Source organism: Protopterus annectens, chromosome 2.part0 (assembly GCF_019279795.1).
Source record: "Protopterus annectens isolate FY-2018-M chromosome 2.part0, PAN1.0, whole genome shotgun sequence".
Classification (NCBI taxonomy): Eukaryota; Metazoa; Chordata; order Ceratodontiformes; family Protopteridae; genus Protopterus; species Protopterus annectens.
Window position 1 is genome coordinate 720,436,051 of NC_056728.1, and position 26,359 is coordinate 720,462,409.

The following is a 26,359-nucleotide window of genomic DNA, read 5'->3' on the forward strand; positions in this document are numbered from 1 at the left end:
TCATTTTTTACTTTGATCATGTTTTCCCCATGAAACAAGTAGATAGTTGTTGTCAGGCAACAGGTCTTTTTTGGATAAGAAACATTTTTACAAGTGGGGGTATCACAGCGATTGCTACTTTCAGCATGTTACTTGTACTTTTATAAAGCTGAACATAAATTATAATTAGAACTGCAGTGCAAGGAGAAGTAGTTTGAGTTGAGTGTTGCTTGTTTTTTTTTATATACTTGATTTTGACTGGCGTTCCAGTAATGTATTTAAAAAATAATTTATTTTTCATGCCTCGCAACCTTTTTGTTTCCCTCTAGATATTAAGTAAGCTGTCATGTAGCCAATGCATTGAAATATTTTTTTTTTCTTCTACACTTCATTTTGTCTTGCTTGGACTCTCTTAATGATGGTTTGGCACCCAGGGCAGCATATTTAATTCAAGTTCCAGTTGTTGTGGTTTTGAGCATAGGCTCTGCCACTTTCTAGTTGTTCCACCCCTTCCCATTGACCCCACCCATTCAGCTGTCTCCTGCAGCCCTCCTTTGATTTGAAGTCATCAGCCGCCACTGCATTTTTCTTAAATAATGTCATTGCATAAAGCAATAATCTACTCCTAAGTGTGGCTAACACAGGATTTAACTACAGTTGGCTTAGTTTACTCATTCATGCTTTGCCCTAATTATCAAACCATGACAACCATTGGTAAATCCTGGGTGACCCACACCCAGTCATGGATTATTGCTTTAAGTGTGCATTCACATCATTTTGTTTCAGAATGAGAGCTCTGATGGTGCTACAAGGAAGGATGTAACTGTTTTTAGAATTTCAAACTAGGAGATGACAGGGAAAGATGGGATATAACCTAAATCTTACAATTTACTTTTGAAGTGTCTTTTTCTTGAAACTGTACTTTTATGGTAAATAAACTTAGATGAAGGTGCATTTTAAACATGATAATGAGCAGTTTAATTATTTTCATCTGAGGTACCGTCTTTGTGGAGTCTGCATGTCCTTGCTGTGGTCATGTGGGTTTTCTCTGGGAGATCTGGTTTCCACCCACATTCCAAAACACTGCAATCGGTGAATTGAACACTCTAAACTGGCCATTGGTGGGCATGTGGTACACAAGAATGACTGTGGCCAAGCTAGCTGCTGGTTGGTGGTGAACATTGGCTCCAGGTGATGGTCACTGCTGATGTGATATCCTCACCCCCTGTACAAAATGAGAAAAAGGGAGTTGATGCCAATAAATCAGTTTATCCTGTAATATAACACTTATGTCCTCCCTGTGGTCATGTGGGTTTCCTCCGGGTGCTCCGGTTTCCTCCCACATTCCAAAGACATGCTGTAGTTGGATTGGATAGTCTAAATTGGCCCTAGGCATGAGTGTGTGTGTCTTTCATGGAAAGTTGGGCGCAGGGCTGGCAACTCGACACCGTAAAAACTCCACTGCCAATCATGAGCAGACAGGTGATCCGCTCTGGTGACTCCTAACCAGGAAAAGCCAAAGGAGAAGAAGAAGAATCCTGTAATATAACACTTATTATTTATTTATATATTCATTGGCATTTATTTACTGGGGAAGTCCACTGGGCCAAAAAATGCCCATGTTCAGTGGAGGCCCAGGGAGAAAAGCTCCACAAGGCAGTTGATGCTCCTTACTTAAAACTTTGTTCTGGAATCTCCTCATCCTTCTGAATACTTCCTTTCAACAATGATTGGGGAAAAAAATAATAACAAATTAAGGGGTGTCTTATTTAGTTCTACTTTCTTATATCACATATGCTTATTTACCTTGTAGCACATGTTTTGTATGACTTGTATCTTTAATTGAAGTTTAATGCCTTGAAACTGAATTTTTAATGTGCTGTTTGTTTTATGTGGAGCTTTTCTCCCTGGGCCTCTACTGAAAATGGACATATATCCAGTTAGGCAGTTAGTTGCAGTATTATACAAAAACAGAATAAAGGCATATAACTACATAGTGAGGCATAGCAAGATGGCAGGGTATTGATACATAGTTTCTGTTAGATGAGTAGCTCTTACATATTTTAACTAGTGGTAGAGGATGATTTGAATAGACAACAATGTAGTTTGAAGCAGATATAGCTTATAGTTTGGAAATCAGGTTATGGATGAATGAGAACTGATACATCTGCACTGCCCAATGGCGGAGAGGTGTTGCTGCACAGATTTTTTTGATGACGGTTCGGATAACTATTGGGAGAGAATTCCATATTTTGGCAATATTGAAGGAGTAAAGCATGTTGCCAGCCGGGTGTTTTGGTTTGTCGACTTGCAGGAGAAGTTCATTTTCAGAGCTGAGTGGCCTGTTTGGGTGATAGAGGGTTAAGATGGAAGAAAGACCTGGGCAGTCTGAGGTTTTTAAATGATTCTGTATGCTGTGATTAGCTGCAGGTAAGTGAGGCAATATGTGGAATTTTAGTGATTTAAGGGAAATGCAGAGTTGGAAAGAGTATTTTGCATTGGTTGCAAACTTGGTGACCTTGTTGTAACAGGACACAAGCTTGGTTTTTAGGGAGGACTGGATATAGTTAAGGAGGAGCTCCATATAGGAGAGAAGGTAGGAGAAAGGTTAAGGCAAGGTCCTCCTAGTAGATCAGTTAAGAAAGTGTTTATGTCGATAGAGGGAACCTAGTTTTTGGTGTATTTTTTATATTATTGTGGATATGGGAGTCAAATGGCACTGTACTTGCATGTAAATGTATTTACCTATAAATTAATATTTCTGATACAAGATTCCAGTAGAATTTCTTATGTATTTAATATGTAATACTTTTCAATTCTTGCTTTAATTTTTTTTTTTGGTAGCACATTTACTAACCAAAAATGCTGACAATACCTCCGTTATATACCTTAACTTTGTTCTACGGTAACAGCTTTAAGAAAATAACATTTTAAGATAACAATCCTTACTAACATTAATGTTTTACCTGTATTATATCAGATCTTCCAGCAGGGAATTACATCCATGAAGACATTTCTCGTTGCTCATATCTGTGTGAAGCTGGACAGAGCTGTTGTGACATAATGGCCAGCTGCAAATGTGGCACTCACACTGGTCAGTATGAGTGCATATGTGAAAAGGGATACTATGGGAAAGGACTGCAGCATGAATGCACAGGTAAGAGCATTGCAAATACATTAATATTACTGACAGTTCAAAAATAATGTGTTTTTCTGAAGTAATGCTTTCATGGTAATGATACTATTTTATACTTTATTATATTTTCACAAAGCTTTAAAATACACTATAAATTGATTCTAGCGCTAATGTCTTGTGCTGCTATTAAAATAATGCAGATGATCATTTAACAGATTTTCATTGACAGCTTTTAAGTCAATATCTGTAGTAAGCAGTATTTAGGAATTTCTTGTTTGAAAAGGTAACACTTACAAAGAACTGTAAAGAACACAGTTATACACATCTCTGTAGAACTTTGATTTTAACATCACACTAAACATTTCCTGTTTTGTTGATTAGTAATTATAGCTCAAATACACAAACTTTATATGTAATTAACATATAAGCTTTTCTTTGTGACCATCAGAAATTGTAATTAGTTAAATGACTATGTTTCTTAAGGTTTAAATAAACCTATGAATGTCTGCAAAAATGTTTTCTTCAAAAGAATACATTTTGCAACTATTATGCAGGTAAGCATATAATTGGTGCACTGGTCAAAAAATGCATTAGTCTTTTGGAGAACATCTGTAGAAGTTGGATTTAAATGGAGGAAGGCATGATGAACTGAAGATACGAAATACTGTTCCCATTGTAATGAGCTTTATTGTCCATCACAGAATACACTGTACCCAGTCCTAAAATCTGCATTTCATTAAGAGCAACATTTAGTACATATAATTCGTGCAAATAAGAAACAATTAGGTAATGTCATGAGAAAGAAGCAGTCATTTTTAAATCATTAATTGAATAAACCCATTAGGTACTACTGTCTGTTTTTATCGAGACCAAGGAGCATTGTTAAAAGTGGCTTTTATCTTTTATAAGGAAAGATTAAAGAATTATAGTGTTCAATTAAAACAAGTACATGAGCAACAAGTGGGGCAGTGGATAGTGTTGTCACCTATCAACAAGAGGGTCCCTGGTTTGATTCTTGACTGGCTTGTCTTCTTTGTGAAATCTGCATATCAACCCTGTGTTTGTGTGGGTTTCCAGTGGGTGCTCCAGTTTCCTCCCAGATTCCAAAGACATGCAGTAAGTGAATTGGACACTCTAAATTGGCCATAGGTGTGACTGTGTGTGCAAGTGTATGGTGTGGAAGAACTACCGTGGCAGGGATAGCCACTTAATGTCTTAAACCTTGGCTCTAGACGATTGCCACTATTGCATTAACACTCCGACCTTATGTGCAGAAATGGGAAACAGGGGTTTTGGATGGATGCATAACTGCACAGACACACACATACACTGAAACACACACACAATTTGGGTCAACTAATGTATCAAGCTCAACTGGTTATAGTAGACATTGACAGAAGTGGAGCAGTGGCAGTCTAGGGAATTGAGCTGCATAAGCAGGTGGCTATACAACAACTTAGTGACCCATGCTTTTACCACCGATTTCATGGTGATCCATTTGGTTTCTTTAAGAACCACACTGATGATCTCTTATTACAGTCCATGCAAAAGGGGTTGAGAAGGCTGCCAGCCTAGCTAGATAGAATTTTGTAGATAATTATATGTCATTTGTAAATATTAATATAAGACACAGCCTTGGTTTACAAATGTAAATAGAACTATATGTTATGATTAAACTATATTTTGTATTGAGCTTCAAAAATGTAACCACAGTGCCTCTGCTGGAAGAAAGCTGATATGTCAAGCATTGTATGATTGATCTCAAGCTCGGAGACAGGATGTCTGGGCCAGGAAATTCTTTCTATTGTCTTGATTTAAGAGATAATTACTAAGGTTTTACATGTATAATGTATTTTACTGCTGTGGCTTCCTGGCCAGGTGCAGCTTACTAAGAAATGTAAATTCTGAGTTTCTGTTAGCCTGGGAACTAAAGAAGTGATAAAAATAATGTAATGTGAAATGACTCAGCAGTACTGAGTGTTTATCAATTGAAGATTTTCTCAGAGAGAAAGATTAGGGCATTTTGTCTAAAGCTGACATCAACTCACCAGCACTTGCTTTGCTATTTAAGTAAGATATTTATTTAGAACAGTGATTTCTCTTAGTGATAGATCGAAATAGCCAGATTAGTCTAGCTGTTTTCTATATTTATGTCAGACTATTCTACAGTATTATTTTAAAGCATTTTCCTGTTATTTCTGAACTCTGTAATGTTATTGTGTTGAAGTAATAAGTATTGTCTTATGTTTTTATTATTTATTATTAAATATTTTAAACCTTTCAACTGTGGCTATTTTGTGTAAAGGTAATTTAAGCTCTTAGAGTACATTGCATGTATTTGGTTATACCATCCAAGCCACTCTAATAGCTGTAACCCTGGGTCTCACTTACTATTTGGATAACAGTAATATTACACAGTGAAACTGGTCACCCTTTGGGAAGGGCCTTATAGTAGCTGATATTAATGGTTGGTGCTTTCTACCTTATAGTCTGGAGAGAAGGGTGCATATCTGGAGAACCTGTGCCAGCCTTCCCAAGGAGTGTCTGTGCGTTTGTATACAACTCATATCTTAAAGTGTGGATGTGTCAGCTACTTGGGCAGAGACACGAAGCACTGGTTAGACAGAAAAGGTGCTGGAGGTTTTAGCTTGACCACAAGGCCAAGATTTGGCCCCTATAGCTGTGCCAGTGGGGAGTCTTATTGGGTATCTGGAGAGAAAGGAAGAAACCAGCCCCAGACTGACTGTGATCTCTGTGTGCTCTTAAGGGAAATTGTACTTTATTGTGTGTGTACTTGTTATCCTTCCCAATGTGGTCAGCCCTCACTGGTGCTAGTGGTGAGGATTGAGGTTCCTGGATTACTGGGCCAGTGTATGGGCATCACATATTAATTATTTGGCAGTGGTGGGATATCCACATTAGATATTAATTGTTTGGCAGTGGTGGGATATCCACATCAAATATTAATTGTTTGATAGTGGTGAGTTAGCCACATCGCGTAGTAATTGGCTTGTAGTGGTGTGGATAGTGAATTCCTGTGGCTTGTGTATAGTGATCACTGAAGATGTTTGTGTACTCTAAATCAGCTATGCAGTGAATATTCAGAGTTCAGATCACAATTGTTTTATTTCTTTTGTTAGCTTAGTTAGTCAGACAGAGTAGGCAAGCATGTCAGCAGAGGAATATGGCGTGCTGACTAGGAGCCAGTTAGCTGAGATGTGCCAGGCTAAAGGGCTGGGGCATGGAAACTTGACTAAGGCAGACATGATTGCAGCTTTGGTCACAGCTGCATCAGAAAATAGCAACCAGGAGGATGATCAGACTGGCTGTAGATATGTACAACACTCAGGGAAAGGACAGCTCAACCTTTCTGCAGAGGACTTAAAAATCCATCTGGATCTAAAGAGACTTGAGTTGGGGGCCAGGCATTTGGAAGTGGAAGCTGAGGAGAAGGAGAGGCAGAGGCAGCATTAAAAGGAGATGCTGACTCTTGTCGGAGTCAATGAGGTAATGGGGAAGGGAGTAACCTGACTCTGCAGTTTACAAAGGGGGATAATTTTGATAGTTTTATTCATACGTTTGAGAGGGTATGCAAACAGTATGATGTTGATCAAAGGCTCAGGGTATGGTTCCTGACCCCCTTCTCTATGGTAAAGCTGTAAATGTACTTTCCAAATTATCTGACATTCACTGTTTTAACTATAATGCTGTAAAGAATTGTTTGTTAGAATTTTTTAAGTTAACACCTGAAAATTTTAGGAAAAAGTTTTGTGAGCTTAGATGAAAGGCAGATGAAAGTGTCTGAATATGTTGCTGAACTAAGCACTTATTTTCATAGATGGGTGAGTGGATGTCAGGTCACCACTTTTGAAGAGCTGGCAGACCTTTTGGTGAGGGAACAAGCCCTTAGCACTTTGCCTGAGGACATGAGGACCTGGTTAGCTGATAGACAATATGCTACTTTAGATGAGTTGGGGAAGAAGGGAGACCTATACCTAGCAAGCAGGGCATTCCTGCACAGGAAAGAGACACCCAGTTTTGCTCATGGGTCTAAGGGAACCCATGGTAGGCAGCCCAGACTGCCCCAACAGAATCTGCCAGTAGCAGGGGAAACCACTAGTCCAGGTACACGTCCAGGACCTAGGGTTAAAGGTTTTGAATGCAACCAGTGGGGCCATGTGGCATATAGATGTCCATGGAGGCAAGGTGGGGAAATGAAGGTGAGAGAGCCAGTAAGTGGGAAAGACAAAATGCCAATAGTAGGTTGTCTTGAGACAACAGGGGTACCAAACTACCATCCTGCAGATGTCCTGATAGGGAAGGATTTCAATGAGGCAGTACCATGTGTTAATGCTGCTACACGCAGTCAGGCTTGGAGACAAGTATGTGGGTCTGGTAGCCAGGGGGAGACCCAGACAGACCACACACTTGCAGCCAGGACTTGTGAGGTGGTTACTTCAGGGAGGGAGCTGACCTGTAGCATTGAGACTGAAGGTGAGCCACAGCTGCTTGTGGGTACTGATGGTCCCTTGGACAGCATGACTGCAAAGTTAGAGGTGAGTAGTTGTACCCAGGCTGACTGTGATGTACCACTGTCAGAGGATGCCAGACTTCCTGTGGAAGGGGAGCAAAGAAGGGTTACAGAGTGAGAGCTGGGACAGGCTCAGCTCTCAGACCCTACATTGCAAGTCCTGAGGCAGGTAGCTAGTGAGGCATTTGATTCTCAAGGGAAGGGCAGATGTTCTTCATGTTTCACTGTTGCAGTCATCACACTTGGGTTACCTGCCTGCAGGTAATCCTCAGTCGGCCCGAATACCAGAGTCTTGGGATTTCTGCATCTGATGCTGTCACCTCTTCCATGATGTCAGGTCATCAGGGGTACAAAACATGCAGTCGACGTCATTACATCAGTCTTTCTTGCCATGCGGGAGCCCAATGCAGAAGCAATACACAAGTGCTGGTCGGCCACTCCTGAAATTTTTGCATTTCGAGTTTCAAACCTGAAGTCTTCTAAAGCTAAGTACCCCTTTGGAGATCCTTTTTTCTTGTTCTAACTGATGTCAGAAAAAGTTAACAATTGGCTTGCCTGTGGAAAGCAAATACCTCACAGTGATTTTCATTCTTACTGTGTCACTTGTTTAGGCCCAAACCACGATGTCCTTTGCTGCCAGTTTTGTGCTTTAACACCTGAACCATTCGTTGTTGGGCTATTTTTGTAGCTAAATTCTTTCGCTCTCATTCTCTGTATTCCAAAATGGCTTCCATAAGACATCCAACTACTGATCTTCTGAGAAAACATAAGGATAAAGACAGAGACAGACCGCATAGGTCCAAAACTGCCAACGACACTTCCGATAAACTAGTCACCAGTCAGCTGGTACTCAGTGAGGTGCTTTTGCAGCCCCTGATACCCACTTTTACTGATTTACAGGCCTCTACTGAGACCCTTTTGGAGTCTGGTATGCCGTGAGATGCTTCTTCGACTATGGAACCTGCAGATGTCTCTCCCTTGGATGGGGCCAGAGCCGCTGTGCAGGCACTGGCTTCTGAGGATGTATTCCGACCTTCTGATGTCCATATTTGACTAAACCCTCTGAGTTTCTCAGGCCCAGAATTCACACTACACCAAGAAAACCGATGAACAAAGCACATGCTCAACCTCCCATGCCACAGAAACAAATTCTTAGAATGGCTGAAGATCTTATTACATTAATTAGGGGAAGCCAACCTTCCCCCTCCAAAAGACAAAGAATTGATTTTCCTTCTGATTCTACGGACCATGACTCCGATGACTCTGATCCCTCTGATTACCAGGACATTACCTTATCCACCTATGAGGATTCAGATGCAGAGGATTCCATTCCCTCTGCCTCCCCTCCAGAGGATTTTTCTTTTGGTGAAACCTTGCATACCTTAAGGGAGCATTTCTGCTGGGAATGCCAGGACTATTCCCAGCCCAAAATGAGACTCAGAGAATTTTTAGACTTGCCTCAGCACAGGCCTCTAGCTATACCCCCTGTCCTGGAAATTGTAGATGATGTCTTCATGGAATCCAGTCTTACTCCTGATACCTTATCTCCAGCTCCTGGAAAGCCTGACAGGTACTACAGAGTACCTGACTCTCACAAAATTCTCTTTAAGAATCCCACTGTGGATCCAGAGACCATTTCTCAGGGACCTAAAGGCATTAAGGCTACTACAGCCAAGAACCCTACCCCTTTGGACAGGGATTCTAGAGCTTTAGACAGATGGGGTAAGAAGGTTTATACCTCTGCAACTCTTGCCATCAGGGCATTGAATTGCCAGTTTCACATGTTAAAGTACCAGAAACATATTATGGATCTGATCAAGCAGAAAATGTTGTTGCTCCCAGATTGTGCAGAAAATAAAGATTTACAAGACTTAATGCATTCTGCAAACCAAGTAAGTAAACATACTTTGCAGTGTGGTTTTGATACATTAGAAGCATCTTGCAGGGCTGCGGTCACTGGGTCTGTACTGAGAAGGCATGCTTGGCTGAAGGAACAAATCTTGCCAGGCCATGTCAAAGCAAAATTACTAGTTTCTCCTTTACATCAGGAGCATTTGTTTGGCACAAAAGCAGAAGAAGTTCTTAAAAAGATAGAGGAAAAAGCTAAATCTATGCAAACTGTTAAAGATATCTTACAGGTACAGCCACCTAGATTCAGTAGGCAGTGGCCTTCAAAAAACTGGTCCTTTCCAGTCCTCCCAAGCCTTCTCAGTCCAAACCTAGGGGTAACAGACCACCAAGACTACAGTCTCAGGCTATGCAAAGACATAAACAATGAAGTGCTCATACCTCAAAGACAGGGAGTGGTAAGCCACCCTCATATGGAAAATGTTCACAATGGCTTTTCTATCATTCTTCCCAGCCATGCACAAGTACTTGTACCACTAGGAGGAAAACTAGCCCTTCATGCAAAAAACTGGAAGTCCATTACCCAGGACCGATGGGTTCTAAACATTGTATCCCAGGGTTACAGATTCCACTTCCACTCACTACCAACCCCAAGTGGGATGCCACATATTCCTCCAAACCAGTGGGCAGAGGCTCAAAAGCAAGTACTTTCTCTTCTCAATATTAGGGCTGTTCAACTTGTCCCACTAGGCCAAAGTGGACAGGGTTTCTACTCCAGGCTGTTTTTGGTGCCCAGAAAAGAGAGCTCTTGGTGCCCAGTCCTGGATCTATCCATCCTCAACACTTTCTTGGTGGTCTCAAAATTCAAAATGCTTACACTGCAGCAGCTGCTTCCCATGCTAGCCAAGGATGCCTGGATAGTTACCCTAGACTTAAAAGAAGCTTATCTGCACATCCCCATTAGGGAATATTGCAGGAAATATTTATGTTTCAGGGCAGGCTCTATGCATTATCAATTCTCTGCACTTTCCTTTGGCTTATCTACTGTGCCCAGGGTATTCGCAAAGTGCCTGGCTCTAGTCATTGCATACTGCAGGCAGAGAAATATGAGGAAACTCCAATGGTACTTAAAAAGTCTCTGGTGTCAACATTCTCAGGACCTGGAAACAGTGATTCCTATCATTCCTTGTCTAAGGGCAGAGTTCCTTTGGTAGGCAGTGGCATGCAACCACAACAAAGGACTTCCTTTCACTCAATTCCTCACCATCCAAACACTGACAACAGATGCTTCAGACTATGTATGGGGGGCTCACATGGCAGGCAATTGCATTCAAGGCAAATGGAGTCCAGCACAAATTCACCTGCATATCAATCAAAAAGAAATGTTAGCTGTACAGAATGTTCTGACAGTGTTCAAAAACCTTATCCTCCCAGGAGAGCTCCTAATAAGGACAGACAACACCACAGTTATGTGTTACATAACAAGCAGGGGGGAACTCATTTCTACCTGCTCTGCAGTTTAGCCATGGCCCTGTGGAACACAGCCTTGAGCAAGCAAGTCCACCTGCAAGCTCAATTCCTGCCAAGCAAAGAAAATTCACTGGCAGACGTCTTAAGCAGAAATCTACTGGACCCACATGAGTGGAAACTGGAACCCAGCTCATTCAAACTTCTGATCCAGAGGTGGGGACACCAAAAGTGGACTTCTTTGCCTCACCCCAAAACCATCAATTGAAAAAAAATTTGCACCAGAAATCCTCACAGCAAAGCTTGGAAAGTGGATGTCCTATCCTTTGCATGGAAAACCTTTCTGTTTATGCCTTTCCCCCTCTGCCCCTCCTCTCAAAACTACTATTCAGAATCAAACAGGACAGACCAAGGACCAGCACTGGTACCCACTCCTATGCAGCCTGACAGCAGTGCCACCCTGGCACCTACATCAGACCCCCTCTCTGCTGTTCCAGCAGGAGGGATGGATTTTGCATCCACAGCTGAAAACACTAAACCTTGCAGCCTGGTTTATCCTCTGAATACCCCACCAGCAACCCTCAGCAAACAGATGCTGGATGTCATCCTTGAGGCCAAAAGGCCTAGTACTAGGAAATCCTATTCTGAAAAATGGAAAATATATTGTTCTTGGAGCCAGTCTCAAGGAAAGGACACAGTCATGCCCACCTTGCCTCAAATCCTAGATTACATAGCAGAGCTGCTCCACAGAGGCCTATCCTTCTCATCCATTAAGATTCATGCCTCTGCTATCTCAGCTCATTACAATACTGAGCCTCCTCTCTTTTCTCACTCTCTCATCAAACAGTTCCTGAAAGAAGCTAAGAATTTAAGGCCTCCTAGGAGAGCTTCCACCCCAGCCTGGGACCTTAACTTTGTTCTGGAGAAGCTCACGCTTCCCCCTTTTGAACCTGTGGCTGCAGCAGACTTAAAATTCCTTTCTTGGAAAACAGCTTTACTTCTAGCCATCACTTCAGTTAGGAGAGTGTCTGAATTACAGGCACTAATAGCTGTAGAACCCTTCATTATTTTCCATACTGACAGGGTTTCCCTTAGGACTAACCCATCCTTCATGCCCAAGGTGGTATCCAGTGTGGCTTTAAACCAATCCATTAATTTGCCAACCTTTTCCCTAATCCTCAGAATAAAGGTGAAAGGATCTTGCACTCCATGGACGTGCACAGACAGTTCAGGTTCTACCTTGACAGGACTAAACCTTTCAGAAAATCTGGCCAGCTGCTAGTCAGCTTCGCTACAGGGGCAGAGGGCAAGGCCATTTCAAAGCAAACCATTTCCAAATGGATAGCACACTGCATCCAATTCTTCTACAAGCACCATGGAAAAAATACTCCTCAGGGGATCAGAACTCATTCTACTAGGGCTACCTCAATGTCTACAGCATTTCTCTGGGGAGTCCCTACCAGAGACATCATGGAAGCTGCTACCTGGAGTTCTGTGCACACCTTCACCAAGCATTACCACTTACCTATCTTTTCCAAATCCAGGATTTGCCACAGCAGTCTTACAAGGCCTGCTAGCCAGCCCTAATACTTCCTGACTGCCTCCACCCTTCCTCAGCTTTGGGAATCAACCAAAGTGCAATGACTGCAACAGTGAAACACGAAGAACATAGTACAGTTGTGTACACTTACCATAAATGTAGATGTTCGAGTGTATTCAATGTTGCAGTCCTGGTTACCCTCCCTCCAGCCCCCTGTTTTTTTCTATAATCTCTACCTTTCCTCTTTTTGACCATATTTTATGGCAATAGTATTTACTTTTTACTGGAGGTGTTCCACACCATTCAATAGCTTCCTATTTTGGGGGCTCCTGACATCTGTGGTATGAAAAACTGATGTAATGGCATTGGCTGCATGTTTTATACCCTTGACGACCTGACGTCATGAAAGAGGCGACAGCATCTGATGCAGAAATCCCAAGACTCTGGTATTCTGGCCAACTGAGGGTTACCTGCAGGCAGATAACCCAAGTGTGATGACTGCAACAGTGAATGCACTCCAACATCTACATTTATGGTAAGTGTACACAACTGTACTTTCTGTATACTGGGATAAAGGTTTACTCTATAGGGAGTGGACCCATGAGGGAGGGCTAGAAGGTGAGAGAATACAGCAGTTGGCAGTGCCTAAAGCCTACCATCTGTCACTTCTAGCCATAGCCCATGATATTCCCTTTGCAGGTGATAAGGGCATAAAACGTACAAAGAGACATATTATCCAGAACTTCCATTAATCTGGAATTTCCAGAGATGTAACAGAGTAATGCAGGACCTGTGAGCAGTGCCAAAAGGTAGGCAAGGCAGGAGACAAGGTGAAAGCTCCTTTAATGCCTTTGCCTGTGATTGAGGAGCTATTTAAAGGGTAGCTATGGATATTGTGAGGCCTCTCAGTACCCCAAGTTCCACAGGGAAAAGGTATATTCTATTGGTAGTAGATTATGCTACAAGATACCCGGAGACAGTGGCTTTGTCCTCCATTCAGGCAGAAAAGATGGCAATTGCTTTGTTAGAGGTTTTCAGCAGGTTAGGTTTCTCAATACAAATACTGACTGACAGAGGTGCCAGTTTCATGTCAGACCTGCTAGCTTGTCTGTGGAAGTACTGTGGGGTGAAGCACCTAAAGATCATCCCATACCATCCCCAGAGTAATGGTGTTGTTGAAAGGTTAAACTCTACACTCAAGTCCATGCTATGGGCATTTGCAGTCCAGTTTAAGAGGGAGTGGTACAAATATTTGTCCCAGCTGTTGTTTGCTTACAGTGAGGTTCCCCAGGAATCCACAGATTTTTAACTCTTTCAGTTGTTGTATGGGCATAGGGTGAGGGGGGCTCTAGATTTAATTCATGATGAGTGGGAAGGTGAGCATGAATCCCTCAAGGAGTCTGCTATGGTATATGTCCTAAACCTCAGGACAAGGCTCAGGGAACTCATGGGCTTGTCCCAGGAGAACCTGGCAGAAGCCCAACAGCAGAAAAAGGTCTGGTATGACAGGAATACTCGAGCTAGAGAGTATGCTGTGGGGCAAAAGGTAATGGTTCTCATTCCTGTCAGACACAACAAGATGCAAGCAGCTTGGGAGGGGCCCTACAAGGTGGCAAGAAGGGTATGTGATTTTAACTACATGGTGGGGCTGCTAGGCAGGAGACAGGAGCACAAATTGTACCATGTTAACATGATGAAACCTTACCATGATAGGGAGGCCCTTGTGCTGAGTATTTGTAGTGGACTGCAGGAGGAGTCTGTGGGAGATCTGGTGACTGATCTCCTCAGTGAGGCTCAGACTGACACCTCAGTGGAAGGGCTAGCACTCTCCCAGCAGCTATCTCTGACCCAGGATCAAGATATCTGAGTAGTGTTATAGGAGTTTGGGGACATATTCACTGGGAAACCATGGTGGACCCATCTGGTGCAGCACCAGGTGGATACAGGACCCCAAAGGCCTATTAGGCAGGCCTCTTATAGGGTGCCTGAGAGAGTCAAACAGACTCTGAGGGAGGAGATACAGGAGATGCCGGAACTAGGGGTGATTCAAGAGTCCAAATGTCCCTGGGCCTCCCCAGTAGTGCTGGTGCCAAAAAAGGATGGCAGCACCAGGTTCTGTGAGGACTACATGAAATTAAATAGTCACACAGAGTCAGATGCTTACCCCATGCCTAGGACAGATGAAGTCCTAGAGCAGCTGAGTGGGGCTAAGTATCTTACCACCATTGATCTTACCAATGGTTACTGGCAGGTGCCCATGACTCCCAGTGCTAGAGAGAGATCAGCCTTTGTGACTCCTTTTGGCTTGTATGAGTTCACAAAGATGCCTTTTGGGATGAAAAATGCCCCAGCAGCTTTCCAGAGGCTGGTAGATCATATCCTACCAGGAGCAGGAGGTTTTGCTCTTGCTTACCTAGATGCTGTTGTCATCTACAACCTTTCCTGGCAAGAGCACCTTCAACATGTCAGGGAGGTGCTGGGCAGACTACAGAGGGCAGAGTTGACCATTAAACCGAGCGAATGTCAGGTGGGTATGGTAGAGGTCTCCTACCTGGGACACAGAGTGGGGAGTGTTAAGATCAGGCCAGAATCTGCCAAAGTGGAAGCCATGCAGGCATGGCCTGCACCTGTTGCAAAAAAAGCAGGTAAGGGCATTCTTAGGGACAGCAAGGTACTACTGAAAGTTCAGCCCAAGTTATAGTACCATACCTGTTCCCCTCACAGACCTGACAAGGAAAAACTGGCAAAATAATGTAGCTTGGACCACTACCTGTGAGCAGGTATTCCAGAAGCTTAGAGAAAGTTTAGGAGGATCCCCTGTGTTAGCTAGTCCAGATTCCAGCAAAGAATTTGTTGTACAGGTGGATGCTTCAAACCATGTGGTGGGGGCTGTACTTAGCCAGATTTCTTCAGAGGGTGAAGAGCAACCAGTGGTTTATCTCAGTCATAGGCTCCAACCCAGGGAGGAATGCTATGCAGCTGTAGAAAAAGAATGTCTAGCCATAGTGTGGACACTGCAGAAACTTCAGCCTTATTTGTATGGAAGAAAAGTCACTGTAGTTACAGATCACAATTGCCTAACATGGTTACACCGAGCCAGCCAGCAAAATGGCAAGTTGCTAAGATGGAGCCTAGGGTTGCAAGCATATGATATGTCAGTGCAGCACAGCAGTGGGGTTAGCAATGCCAATGCAGATGGGCTCTCAAAATGGAAGGGGGTAAGGTAACCCCCTCAAGCAATGTTTCTCTAGAGTCACTTGGGAAAACTGGCTTGAGTTCTCTGGGGAGGTGGGGGGTATGTGAAAGCTGCCAGCCTAGCTAAACAGAATTTTGTAGATAATTCTATGTCATTTGTAAATATTAATATAATCCACAGGCTTGATTTACAAATGTAAAGAGAACTATCTGTTATGATTAAACAATATCTTGTACTGAGCTTCAAAACTGTAACCACAGTGCAATCTACTGGAAGAAAGCTGATAAGTCAAGCATTGTATGACTCTTTGATCTCAAGCTCAGAGACAGGATGTCTGGGCCAGGAAATTCTTTCTACTGTCTTGATTTAAGATATAATTACTAAGGTTTTACAAGTATAATGCCTTTTATTGCTGCGGCTTCCTGGCCAGGTGCAGCTTACTAAAAAATGTAAATTTTGAGTTTTCTGTTAGCCTGGGAAATAAAGAAGTGATAAAAATTATGGAATGTGAAATGACCCAGCAGTATTGGGTGTTTATTGATGAAAGATTTTCTCAGAGAGAAAGATGAGGGCATTTTGGATTTTGTCTAAAGCTGACATCAACTCACCAGCACTTGCTTTTCTCTATAAGTAAGATATTTATTTAGAACAATGAATTCTATTAGAGATAGATAGAAATAGCTAGATTAGTCTAGCTGTTTTCTATATTTATGTCAGACTATTCTACAATATTATTTTAAAGCATTTTCCTGTGATTTCTGAACTTTGTAATGTCATTGTGTTGAAGTAATAAGTGTTGTCTTGTGTTTTTATTATTTATTATTAAATATTTTAAACCTTTCAACTGTGGCTGTTTTGTGTAAAGGTAATGGAAGCTTTTAGAGTACATTGCATTTATTTGGTGATACTGTCCAAGTCACTCCAATAGCTTTAGCCCTGGGTCACACTTACTATTTGGATAACAGTAATATTACACAGTGAAATTGGTCACCCTTTGGGAAGGGCCTTATAGTAGCTGCTATTAGTGGTTGGTGGCAGTGATTTCTACCTTATAGTCTGGAGAGAAGGGGGCATAGCTGGAGAAACTGTGCCAGCCTTCCCCAGAGTGTATGTGCATTTGTATATATCTCATATTTAAAAGTGTGCGTGTGTCAGCTACTTGTGCAGGGACATGAATCATTGGTTGGACAGAGAGGGTGCTGGAGTATTAGCCTGATCACTAGGCCGAGATCTGGACCCTATAGCTGTGCCATTGGGGAGTCTTATTGGAAATCTGGAGAGAAAGGGAGAAACCAGTCCCAGACTGACTGTGATCTCTGTGTGCTCTTAAGGGAAATTGTATTTTACTGTGTGTGTACTTGTTATCCTTCCCAATGTGCACTCCCCTCACTGGTACTAGTGGTGAAGACTGAGGCTCCTTGATTACTGGGCCAGTGCATGGGTGTCACAGCCGACATTTCTTATAATCTTAGGAAACAATTTATTGTTTCAGAACCAAATCACCAATAGTTTTTATATGTTACTCAAAATTCATAAATTAGTACAACCCATACATGTAAGCCTATTATTGCTGGAAAAGACTACCTAATGTTTCAACTCATTTAAAGATCTGCTTCAAACCAATTTTATATGAGGACCATGAACCTATCAATGATATGGAACAGTTTTTTTTAAACTGATAAATATTGCATATGTAGAACAAGACACAATTTTGTGTACCTTAAATGTCTTCTTTCTATACATAAATATCCTGCATAGTGAAGATATCAAGACTGTTGATTATTTTCTGCCCAAGTAAGGTATCTAGAACAAAAAAAGAAATCATCTATTTTAATGACCATGTTAGATTTTGCTTCAGGTATGAATGTTTCCACTTTCAATGTGACTGGTACCATCAATAGAGTGGGACTGTGATGGAAGCAGCTTTTGCCTCTGCTTATGCAGATCCTTTAATGGGTCTTTAAGAACTAGAATATATTTATGTTTCAGATTCTAATTCATTTTAATGACATTTAGATGTGGAATAGATACTTTGATTTATGTTGGTTGTTGAGTAGATGCAGAGATCAGCAAATAAAAAAAAAATTCAGGTTTTGGAGTAACAGTGTGTAAGGTATTTTTTTTTCACTGTTAGCTATAATTTATTTATTTTCAAATTCTTGTAGGTTAAAGTAACACATATTTAGATGGGTCAGTGAGTACATCAGTTTATTGTAACCCTTTTGCCAAGAGTGCATTTTTGCTACCCATGAGTTGCTTCAGAATATAGACATAATATTCAGCTTCTTCTTCTTTTGGCTTTTCCCAGTTAGGGGTCGTCACAGCAAATCACCTGTCCGCTCATGATTGGCAGTGGAGTTTTATGGTATCGAGTTGCCAGCCCAGTGCCCAACCTTCCACAGAAGGCACACACACGCACGCACTCACACCTAGGGCCAATTTAGAGTGTCCAATCCACCTACATATTCAGCTCCTAAATTGTTCAAATCAAAGGGTAAAATAGACAATATCTGAACTGTCAAAACACTCTCTTTTAAATACAAAACTACTTAGATATGTTATAATATATGGTGTCATTAATAAATTCTGGGGTCTGTTAAGCAAAGAAAGATTTTTTTGAAGGTGATATATCCCAAATGATGTTTTGCTTACAAAAAAGGCAAGACTATTGCTATGAAAGTTTGTCTTTTAAATAACAATTTTTCAACTACATTAGAGATAGTATATGCCCCAAAGGGATGTTTTCCCTTGGCAACTGCTATTTCTGTAAAACCAAATTTACACACATCAGTACAAATAAGATTTTTGGTATTAGATTTTTAATTCCATGCACTTCAGAATGGGTCAATTATATGGCAATCTGCATATACAGTGTCTTCATTGCAGCACAAACAAAGGGGCCATGGAAACAATGCTTGTCATTACATTTGAGTGATGCACATTGCTTCCACGAAAGAAGTGCTCTTTACAAATGCACATCTGCACATTTCCTATTCAGTGGTAATTATAAGGTTAACACAGTTGAAACACATAAATGAAAATGACAACAATTATTAAATCCTAAGAAACAGTTTGGATAATTAATTTGGGAACAATCTGTTCACATGGACTAAATAAAGTCCTATAAACATCTATATATTGCAGTTGGTGCATGGATTTTATCTGCAAGTTGACTTTTCTACTGATGTTAATTATGTAAAAGCTATATATTTTTTTCCTTTTTTTATTTTTGTACTGGAGCTTTTCTCCCTGGACCACTAGTGAAAATGGCTTTCCTACCATGTCGGAGTTTCCCAGTAATCAAATGTCAAATAAATAAAAATAAATAAATAAAATATTTTGAGATTCTTACATACTTTGAACATTATTCAATAATTTCTGGAAACAGCATTAAGATTTATTGTGATTTGCATTTTATAAATGAGTAATAAGATTTTTTGTGTGTTTTCTATGGTGCGGAAGCTGCATCTGATGATTTAAGTTTGGTCACATGAGTTGAATGCATTTAATAGGAGACCAGGTAATGGTTCCTTAGATTTTGAACACTGATGACACATGCCACTTTTATGAGGAAACCCTGGTCTGTAGTTATTCAGCTACAGTGGAGATAATACATTTCCTTGGCATTACTTTTCTTTAGGAACTGGAGTCATTATTTTGGATTTAAATATCTGTCTATCTGTATATATAAACACACACACACACACACACACACACACACACACACACACACACACACACACACACACGCACATGCACACGGACACGCAGACACACACACACACACACACACACACACACACACACACACACACACACACACATGTGTATGAAATACCACTAGTTGTTTTATAGATCATGACACAAAGCACGTCACATTTCTTGCAGTATAATGGTTTATTAAATTGTTTTAAAAGCTTATTCAAGTTTTGTCAACAAAAATGGAAAACATGGCATTTTCAGGTCTTTTTTCTGCCAATTTTCAAACAATTATAAAGTAACTTATGAACAGAATACCATTTAGATTGTCGACATTCTTGTGCTGAATGACCATTGTCTCTTTTTTATTTTTAAAGTGGCTCAATGTAAATATAATAGTGTTATAGTTGTTTTTTCCTGTCAGGCAGCTTGACATGCTGAGTCTTCAGAAACTTTACTTGAAGTGAAACAATCTGTCTAGAGTGGAGAGCAGAGTACTGATAAAACTGTGCGATAAACTAAGAACGGTTGTTACTTAAGCAATAACTGACGACATGGTGTGGTATATTGAAGATTTACCCATGGTTGGTGGGGTTTAATCACAAGGGCGACCATGGGTAAATCTTCATTATACAACGACCCCCCATTAATATTCAAAAAACGTGCACGCTGATTGGTCAGTGTGCACGTTCTAAATCAGAGTTATAGTAATGGAAAAAGGTCCAGTCGCCCGGACTTTTTCCATTGCTATAACTCTTTTGTTTTTTACAGCAACAGAGAACGCAAGATCTCCATTGCTTCACACTGTCTCGCTATGTTAAACTCGTTTAACATAGTGAGACAGTTTGTAAAAAGCAACGGAGATCTTGCTTTCTCCATTGCTTTTGCCCACAGCTCTGATGTACTGCCTAGGCATACGCATGCGCAGTACATCAGAACTGCCGCAGAATACCAGACAGCTGTGGAAGGGCAGCAAGGAAGCATTATACAATGCCATTATTTAAGAAAATTAATTATTTTTTTTCTTAAATAATGTCATTGTATAATAGCAATAACCCACTTCTGGGTGTGGGTAATGCTTGATTTTCCCACGGTTGGCTTTGTTTGGTCACGAGGGCGAAGCCTTCATGATCAAACCACGCCAACCGTGGGTAAATCCAGCATTACCCACACCCTGGCATGGGTTATTGCTATAATATACCACTATCACAGAGTCGGTTATTGCTATTATACAATTGCTGTTCTTCTGCCGGTTGTGGTATACTGCTTCTGCGTTTTGATGTACTGCACATGAGTATGGGACTTGCATTCTCATGCATACCCAGTACATCAATGCTTTCAAACGGAAGCAATGGAGAAAAGAAAGTCTCCGTTGCTCCGTTTTCTCTCTTATTGTAAAAAAAAAAAGGTTTTGGGGCAGTTTATACCAATGGAAAAAAGTCGGGGCGACCGGACCTTTTTCCATTGGTATATTGTGGGATTTACAACTGGCACACTGGTTGGGCTGGCCAATCAGTGTTCACGTTTTCGAATATTAATAGGGAGGCATTGTATAATTTAGAGTTTAGAATGGTGGTTTAATGTATATTTTGAACTTAAGATGTGTTGCATTGAAAATAAATGATTATCAGGTATGGGAATATTTTAGCCATTTGTGTAATAGGTGGACGTTTTCTTTAACACGGAAAGCGAGAATAGTAAAACATGGAATACAAATGGATGACAAAGAAAGAAACAGTTTAACAATGAGACACTTGTTCCCAAATCATGTGTATTTAGCATAAATACAAAAAGTGTATATATTATATTATACTGAAAAACACAAATTAGTATGTTTCTGCAGGTGGGGAACTATCTCAGGGTTAATGAAATAGTTTCTTACCTAGCAAGACAAATAATGCATTTTCTCAGAGATAGTGTGACCTTTACCTTAGTATTTTAGTTAACATAGTGCTGGGGTGAAGTGAAGTATCTTTGTTAAATGTGAAGTCAGATATAGTTGACTCTTCAAAATATATGTATATATTAGTTTAGTTCATACAAATTATTTTTGGTATGAAATTAAGCTATTTATTTATAATACACCAGAATCCAAATGTTACCAGTATAACTTTATGTCATTTTTCTTTAATATTTAAGCTTCCTAGACTAATGTTTGTAGTCTGGAAAATGTTCATTGTTCTTTTCTAAACAGTAAGATTTTTGATGTATTCCACAATAACATTGCAAGTTAAAGTGTATAAGCTTGCTAGAATTCTACACTCTACACTGTATACACATAAGCATGTATACACACACATCTGTATATATGGATGTGTATAAGTATATCTGACTTCTCTGGAATAGCTTCTTAACACTCCTGCCTGTCCAGTACAAGTATTATACTTGCTCAGTGATAACAGCAGAAAATAACTCATGGAAAAATAACATACAATGTCACTGGACAATTTTCCCATCACTCTGAAAAGCACGTATTAAACAAGGAAAAATCCTTCCATTTTAAAGAGATTCAAAAAACCTACCTTAGGTATAAAAATTTGCAAATAAATAAACCACCTAGACCTAGCAGGATGTAGGAAAATATTATTAAACTATTAAATATTCCTTCCAATCAAAGGATGTTACAAGCTTCAACATAAAAACTACTGCCAACAGATTTTCCATTCCAGTTTACAACTTCTCCCTCCCATTGCATCCCTCTTTCCCCACTTTTTCCTCATCCTTTCCAACCTACTACCTTGAATTTCTTCCTGCAAACCATTATATTTCTAGTGACTCCTTCCTTCTCCATCAAGGCCAACCAGAATCCAGCTTACTTCCCCAAAATGTTCTTAGAACACAGGCTGTCATCACTGTGGTCTGTATAAGGCACATAGTGAATCTCTCTGACAGACATTTCTTTACAGTCTGAAAAATCACAATCAAAGCCATCACATCACTCACTAATTCTAGCTGAGCCACTAAAATTGCAAAGTATATGCACATCTCCCCTCTTTTCTCACTCTCACCTACATTGCTAGCGATCATAGTTTTGTCTCAGATGAAACCCTACATTAATGTCTAACCTCATATTTCATCCTGCAGGCAGCTATGTGATAACCAACATGGACTGAGACCAGAAAAGGGCAGACCACAGCAAAGCTGCAGAACTGTTATCACTTTCTATCACAATGTACAGAAGATTGGATGATGATTGCATCAGTAGGATTGCTTCTTTTGACATAAACTACGTGCATCACACATGTTGTTATTCACTACCAGTGAATTACTTGCACTAGTTTAAACTCTCCCTAGTCCCCACCTAGCAGTTTGTTGTGATTCACTATAAACACCATCATTTTCACCTGAAATAAGCTGCAGCAGGACTGTTCCAGTTTGACTTGTTTGCCAAATTCTTTCTACTGTCTTCCACAATTACTTGACCCAGAACAACCAATGTTCATATCTTCCTTTGCAAATACTATGGCTCTAATCAGATCTGATCACTCTTGTTCACTACTTGCACCCTCCATATAAGTACAGATTATTAAAAACAGAAAGCGATAAATAGAAGATGAATAGATAGATAAATAATATATAGACTCACTTTTAAATTTATCAGAACAAACTCAGTAACTGAAGAAACCACCTCCTGGGAAAGATGACATTGTGATGGTGGTGTCATTCAAATGCCTAGATTTTTGACTTTTTATAACATACCATTCTCACTTGACCCAAGCAAAAATAAACTCAAGATTAGCAGACAACTTTATTTAGATGATATGCATGAGTTTAGAAAGGTTGATGTTAAACAAATATTTTTGATAAAAACTCTAGAGCATAACACAATGGCTTAGGCAGCAGAAAGTAAAAACGGTTGTTGCCAAACTAAAGGTGCATATGGTAAGATACCCAACCAGATATCCTATAGACGTTTAAGAAGTTTTTCTGAAATTTCATTCAAATTTGTATAAAGCAGAGGCATACGGAAAAGGCACAAATGAAAATATTTATAGAAGAATTAACATTGTTAGAGAAAGATGAGGCTCAAGAACTAATTAAGTTAGGAAGGGATAAGTTAAAATGGTAATGTATAATCAACTGACAGGAAAGTTTCCAGAAACAGATTGCTTTCCAGTTTAAGTGTAGAAGTTAGGTGAGGAAAAAGTAATAAATGATCTGGATGATTTTATTTAAAATATTTTACAAGGAGAGACAGTAAACAATTTTACTTCATGTAGACCAATTTAAATTTTAAACCATGACAGTAAAGTGCTTATATTATATACTAGCTAACAGAATGGCAAAGGAATTGCCAAACTTGATAAACGTGGATCAGTGTATTTTTGTAGAGGGGGAGGTGGGGGTGAAAATGTAATAACATTGATAGAAGAGTAATGATCTCGATAGAGAAGGAGAGTGTAAAAACACTATTACTGGTGGGTAGTAATGCAGAGAAGGCAGTTGATAGAGTCAGGTATGATTTTATGAATGTGACAACGGAATGATTTGCTTTCCCTGATAGAATATTAGGGTTAATTAGAAGGCTACATGAAGGCTCAGAGGAAATATGGTGTGAGTATTTTTCTCCAATAAGATACATTTAAACAGAAGGACCAAACAAGGGTGTGCTTTTTCCACTTTGTTACTTGCTTTATTCTTTTAGCAATTGGCAATGAAAATAAGGGACTCACAAAATCAAGAAAAGTCAAATTTGTTTGCAGATTAATTCTGTATGGGATACATCCAGACAAGGGCATTTCAGTGTTGTGGCTCATATTGAAACAGTTTCAAGTCTTTTCAGTGTATAAAATAAATGAAGACAAAACAAAGGCTATAGGGATAAACAGTGTACCCATACATACATTTGTTTGGCAAAACCCATATCTATGGGGACATGATAAGATGAGGTACTTAGCTGTGTAGATTAAAAAGGATTCTATTATGGCAGCTAAGTATATGTGAGAATAGGCTAAGCAGACAATAATACAAAAAAGGAGAAGTTGGAGGCTCTTTAATATAGATATGGATAGTGACATATAAGCAGTGAAAATGCTTCTAGTACCTTTACTTTTATATGCAGGTCAGGCAAATTTTTATCAATCAGGGGAGAAGCCATAGACCTTAATTAATAAAGAGCTAAAGGAATTTATTTGGGAGGAGAAGCAGGCAAGAGTTAAATGGGATAAATTGTTTCTTCTAATAGAACAAGGTGGTTTAGGATTAATGGGTTTGAAGTGATACTTTAAATGTATGCAGGTGAGGATCATATGCATAACACAAGTAGACATTTACATATCAAAGTGGAAAGGCATAAATATGAAACTTGAAGTTCAAGAAATAAGAAGACAGTAAGAGTTTGGATATATTCCGTTAAGGTTAATATTAACAACCATACAGCATATGATATTTAAAAAGTGCAGACAGTATCTTCAAATTAAGCCAACAGTGAAATAGAGAAAAGTAGAGTTTTCCAATAGGGTGACTGCAATTTGGGGTATAGATAAGAAGTAAGGACTGGAATTTATTGGTGAAAATTATTAAACGAGCCAAGGTAATCAGAACAAATATCTATGGAGAGAAAGCAAATGATGTAAGTAAGGACATGATTCTTTTGAGACAGGATATAAGGTCTTAATGCATAGTTAAGGCTTTGTTAAGTTAAATGTTATTGGCTTCCAAAAACAATTACCGGAAAATGGATATCAAATCTAAACCAAGCATATATGAAGTACTGAATATTATAAAAGAGATAAAAGACCTGGAGGTGGGATATTTAGAAAAGGGAAGGAGCAAAAACCACATACAATCATTTGAATTTGTGTAAGCAATGCATTCAAAATAATTTTCGGGAGAAGGAGGAAGAGACAACTTATTTTCTTGTTCATATTTTAGCAGCATGTTTGAAAAGCAATGTGCACTCATAAATGCTCGCAACATAATGGTGAGCTGCATGGTCTTCTACCCAAAACAACAAAGGAATGAAAGTGAGGAGATATTGCACAGTATGATCCAAAAATATATATCTGAAGTCATTATAGTTTATTTTGGCTTTGTGCATATTTGTGAGAATAAACATTTTTCCAGATCTGTGACGTAACTTCATATATAAAAAAATCTTTATTTCCAGGTCTTAGCAGAATAATGATTTTAGCTGCTTGAAATGAAAATGTTGTGGTTAGGCTAGAATCCAAAATTGTGTAATTATTGCTTAAAGATTAATTGCACTGTAATAGCTGTGTGTACATGTTGTTTACAGCATCAGATTTCTTGATATTAAAAAACATGTTTGCTTTGAAAGGTTTTACATTTCTTTGGCTATTTGATAAATGATAAGGAATTCTTGAGACCTACCCTTAAATCTAGGAGAATAGTTATTAATTGTTACATTCTCGCTTATATATTTTATATTTTACTTGCATTTTATATTATCATGTATGTTTTATTATTTATATGGAAATTTATTACAGGTTTTTTATGTATATATACATGCATTTTAGAACATACATACATTTTTATATAAATGATGGTATGAAGTTTTGACTTTAAGACAATGGAATGCCTTTAGTACTGTGATTGTCTGATTGGCTGAACATCTGTATTTAAATGGATTTGCTCATGTGTCTTTTGTTGGTCTGAAGAAGCTATTAGCAAAAGCACTTACCAGTGTGTTTCAATAAACGTATACATTTAGGTTCATAGGTTCATACTAGGCTATCTGCCCTAGGGCATTTATAAGCATAGCCAGAATGTGTTTGGCTTTCGCCACCCATTTTAAATTTATTTTGCTATGCCCTTTTTGAGGTTAGTATACTTTGCCTCTGTCTAACAGTGACACAGAAGTGCTACCATCTCCCATCCACTCATCAAGATGCCTCTTGAAGAGAGTCAATGAGGGAGTCTGCCTAACCTGGACTGGGATTTTATTCCAGAGTGAAGGGAGCCTCTGGGTTATGAATCTGTCCCTCCAGCATGTCCTATTTA

General features: G+C 39.7%; 1 protein-coding gene across 3 annotated transcripts in view; it reads left to right on the forward strand.

Moving 5' to 3' along the window:
• The window catches only part of SVEP1 (sushi, von Willebrand factor type A, EGF and pentraxin domain containing 1), a 2,252,988-nt gene that overhangs the window by 412,754 nt on the left and 1,813,875 nt on the right, over window positions 1-26,359 (forward strand). For all 3 annotated transcript variants that reach the window (XM_044061036.1, XM_044061037.1, XM_044061038.1), the window contains exon 3: window positions 2,960-3,136. In XM_044061036.1, coding sequence (XP_043916971.1) covers window positions 2,960-3,136 — 177 coding nt within the window. The remainder of the gene's footprint in view (window positions 1-2,959; window positions 3,137-26,359) is intronic.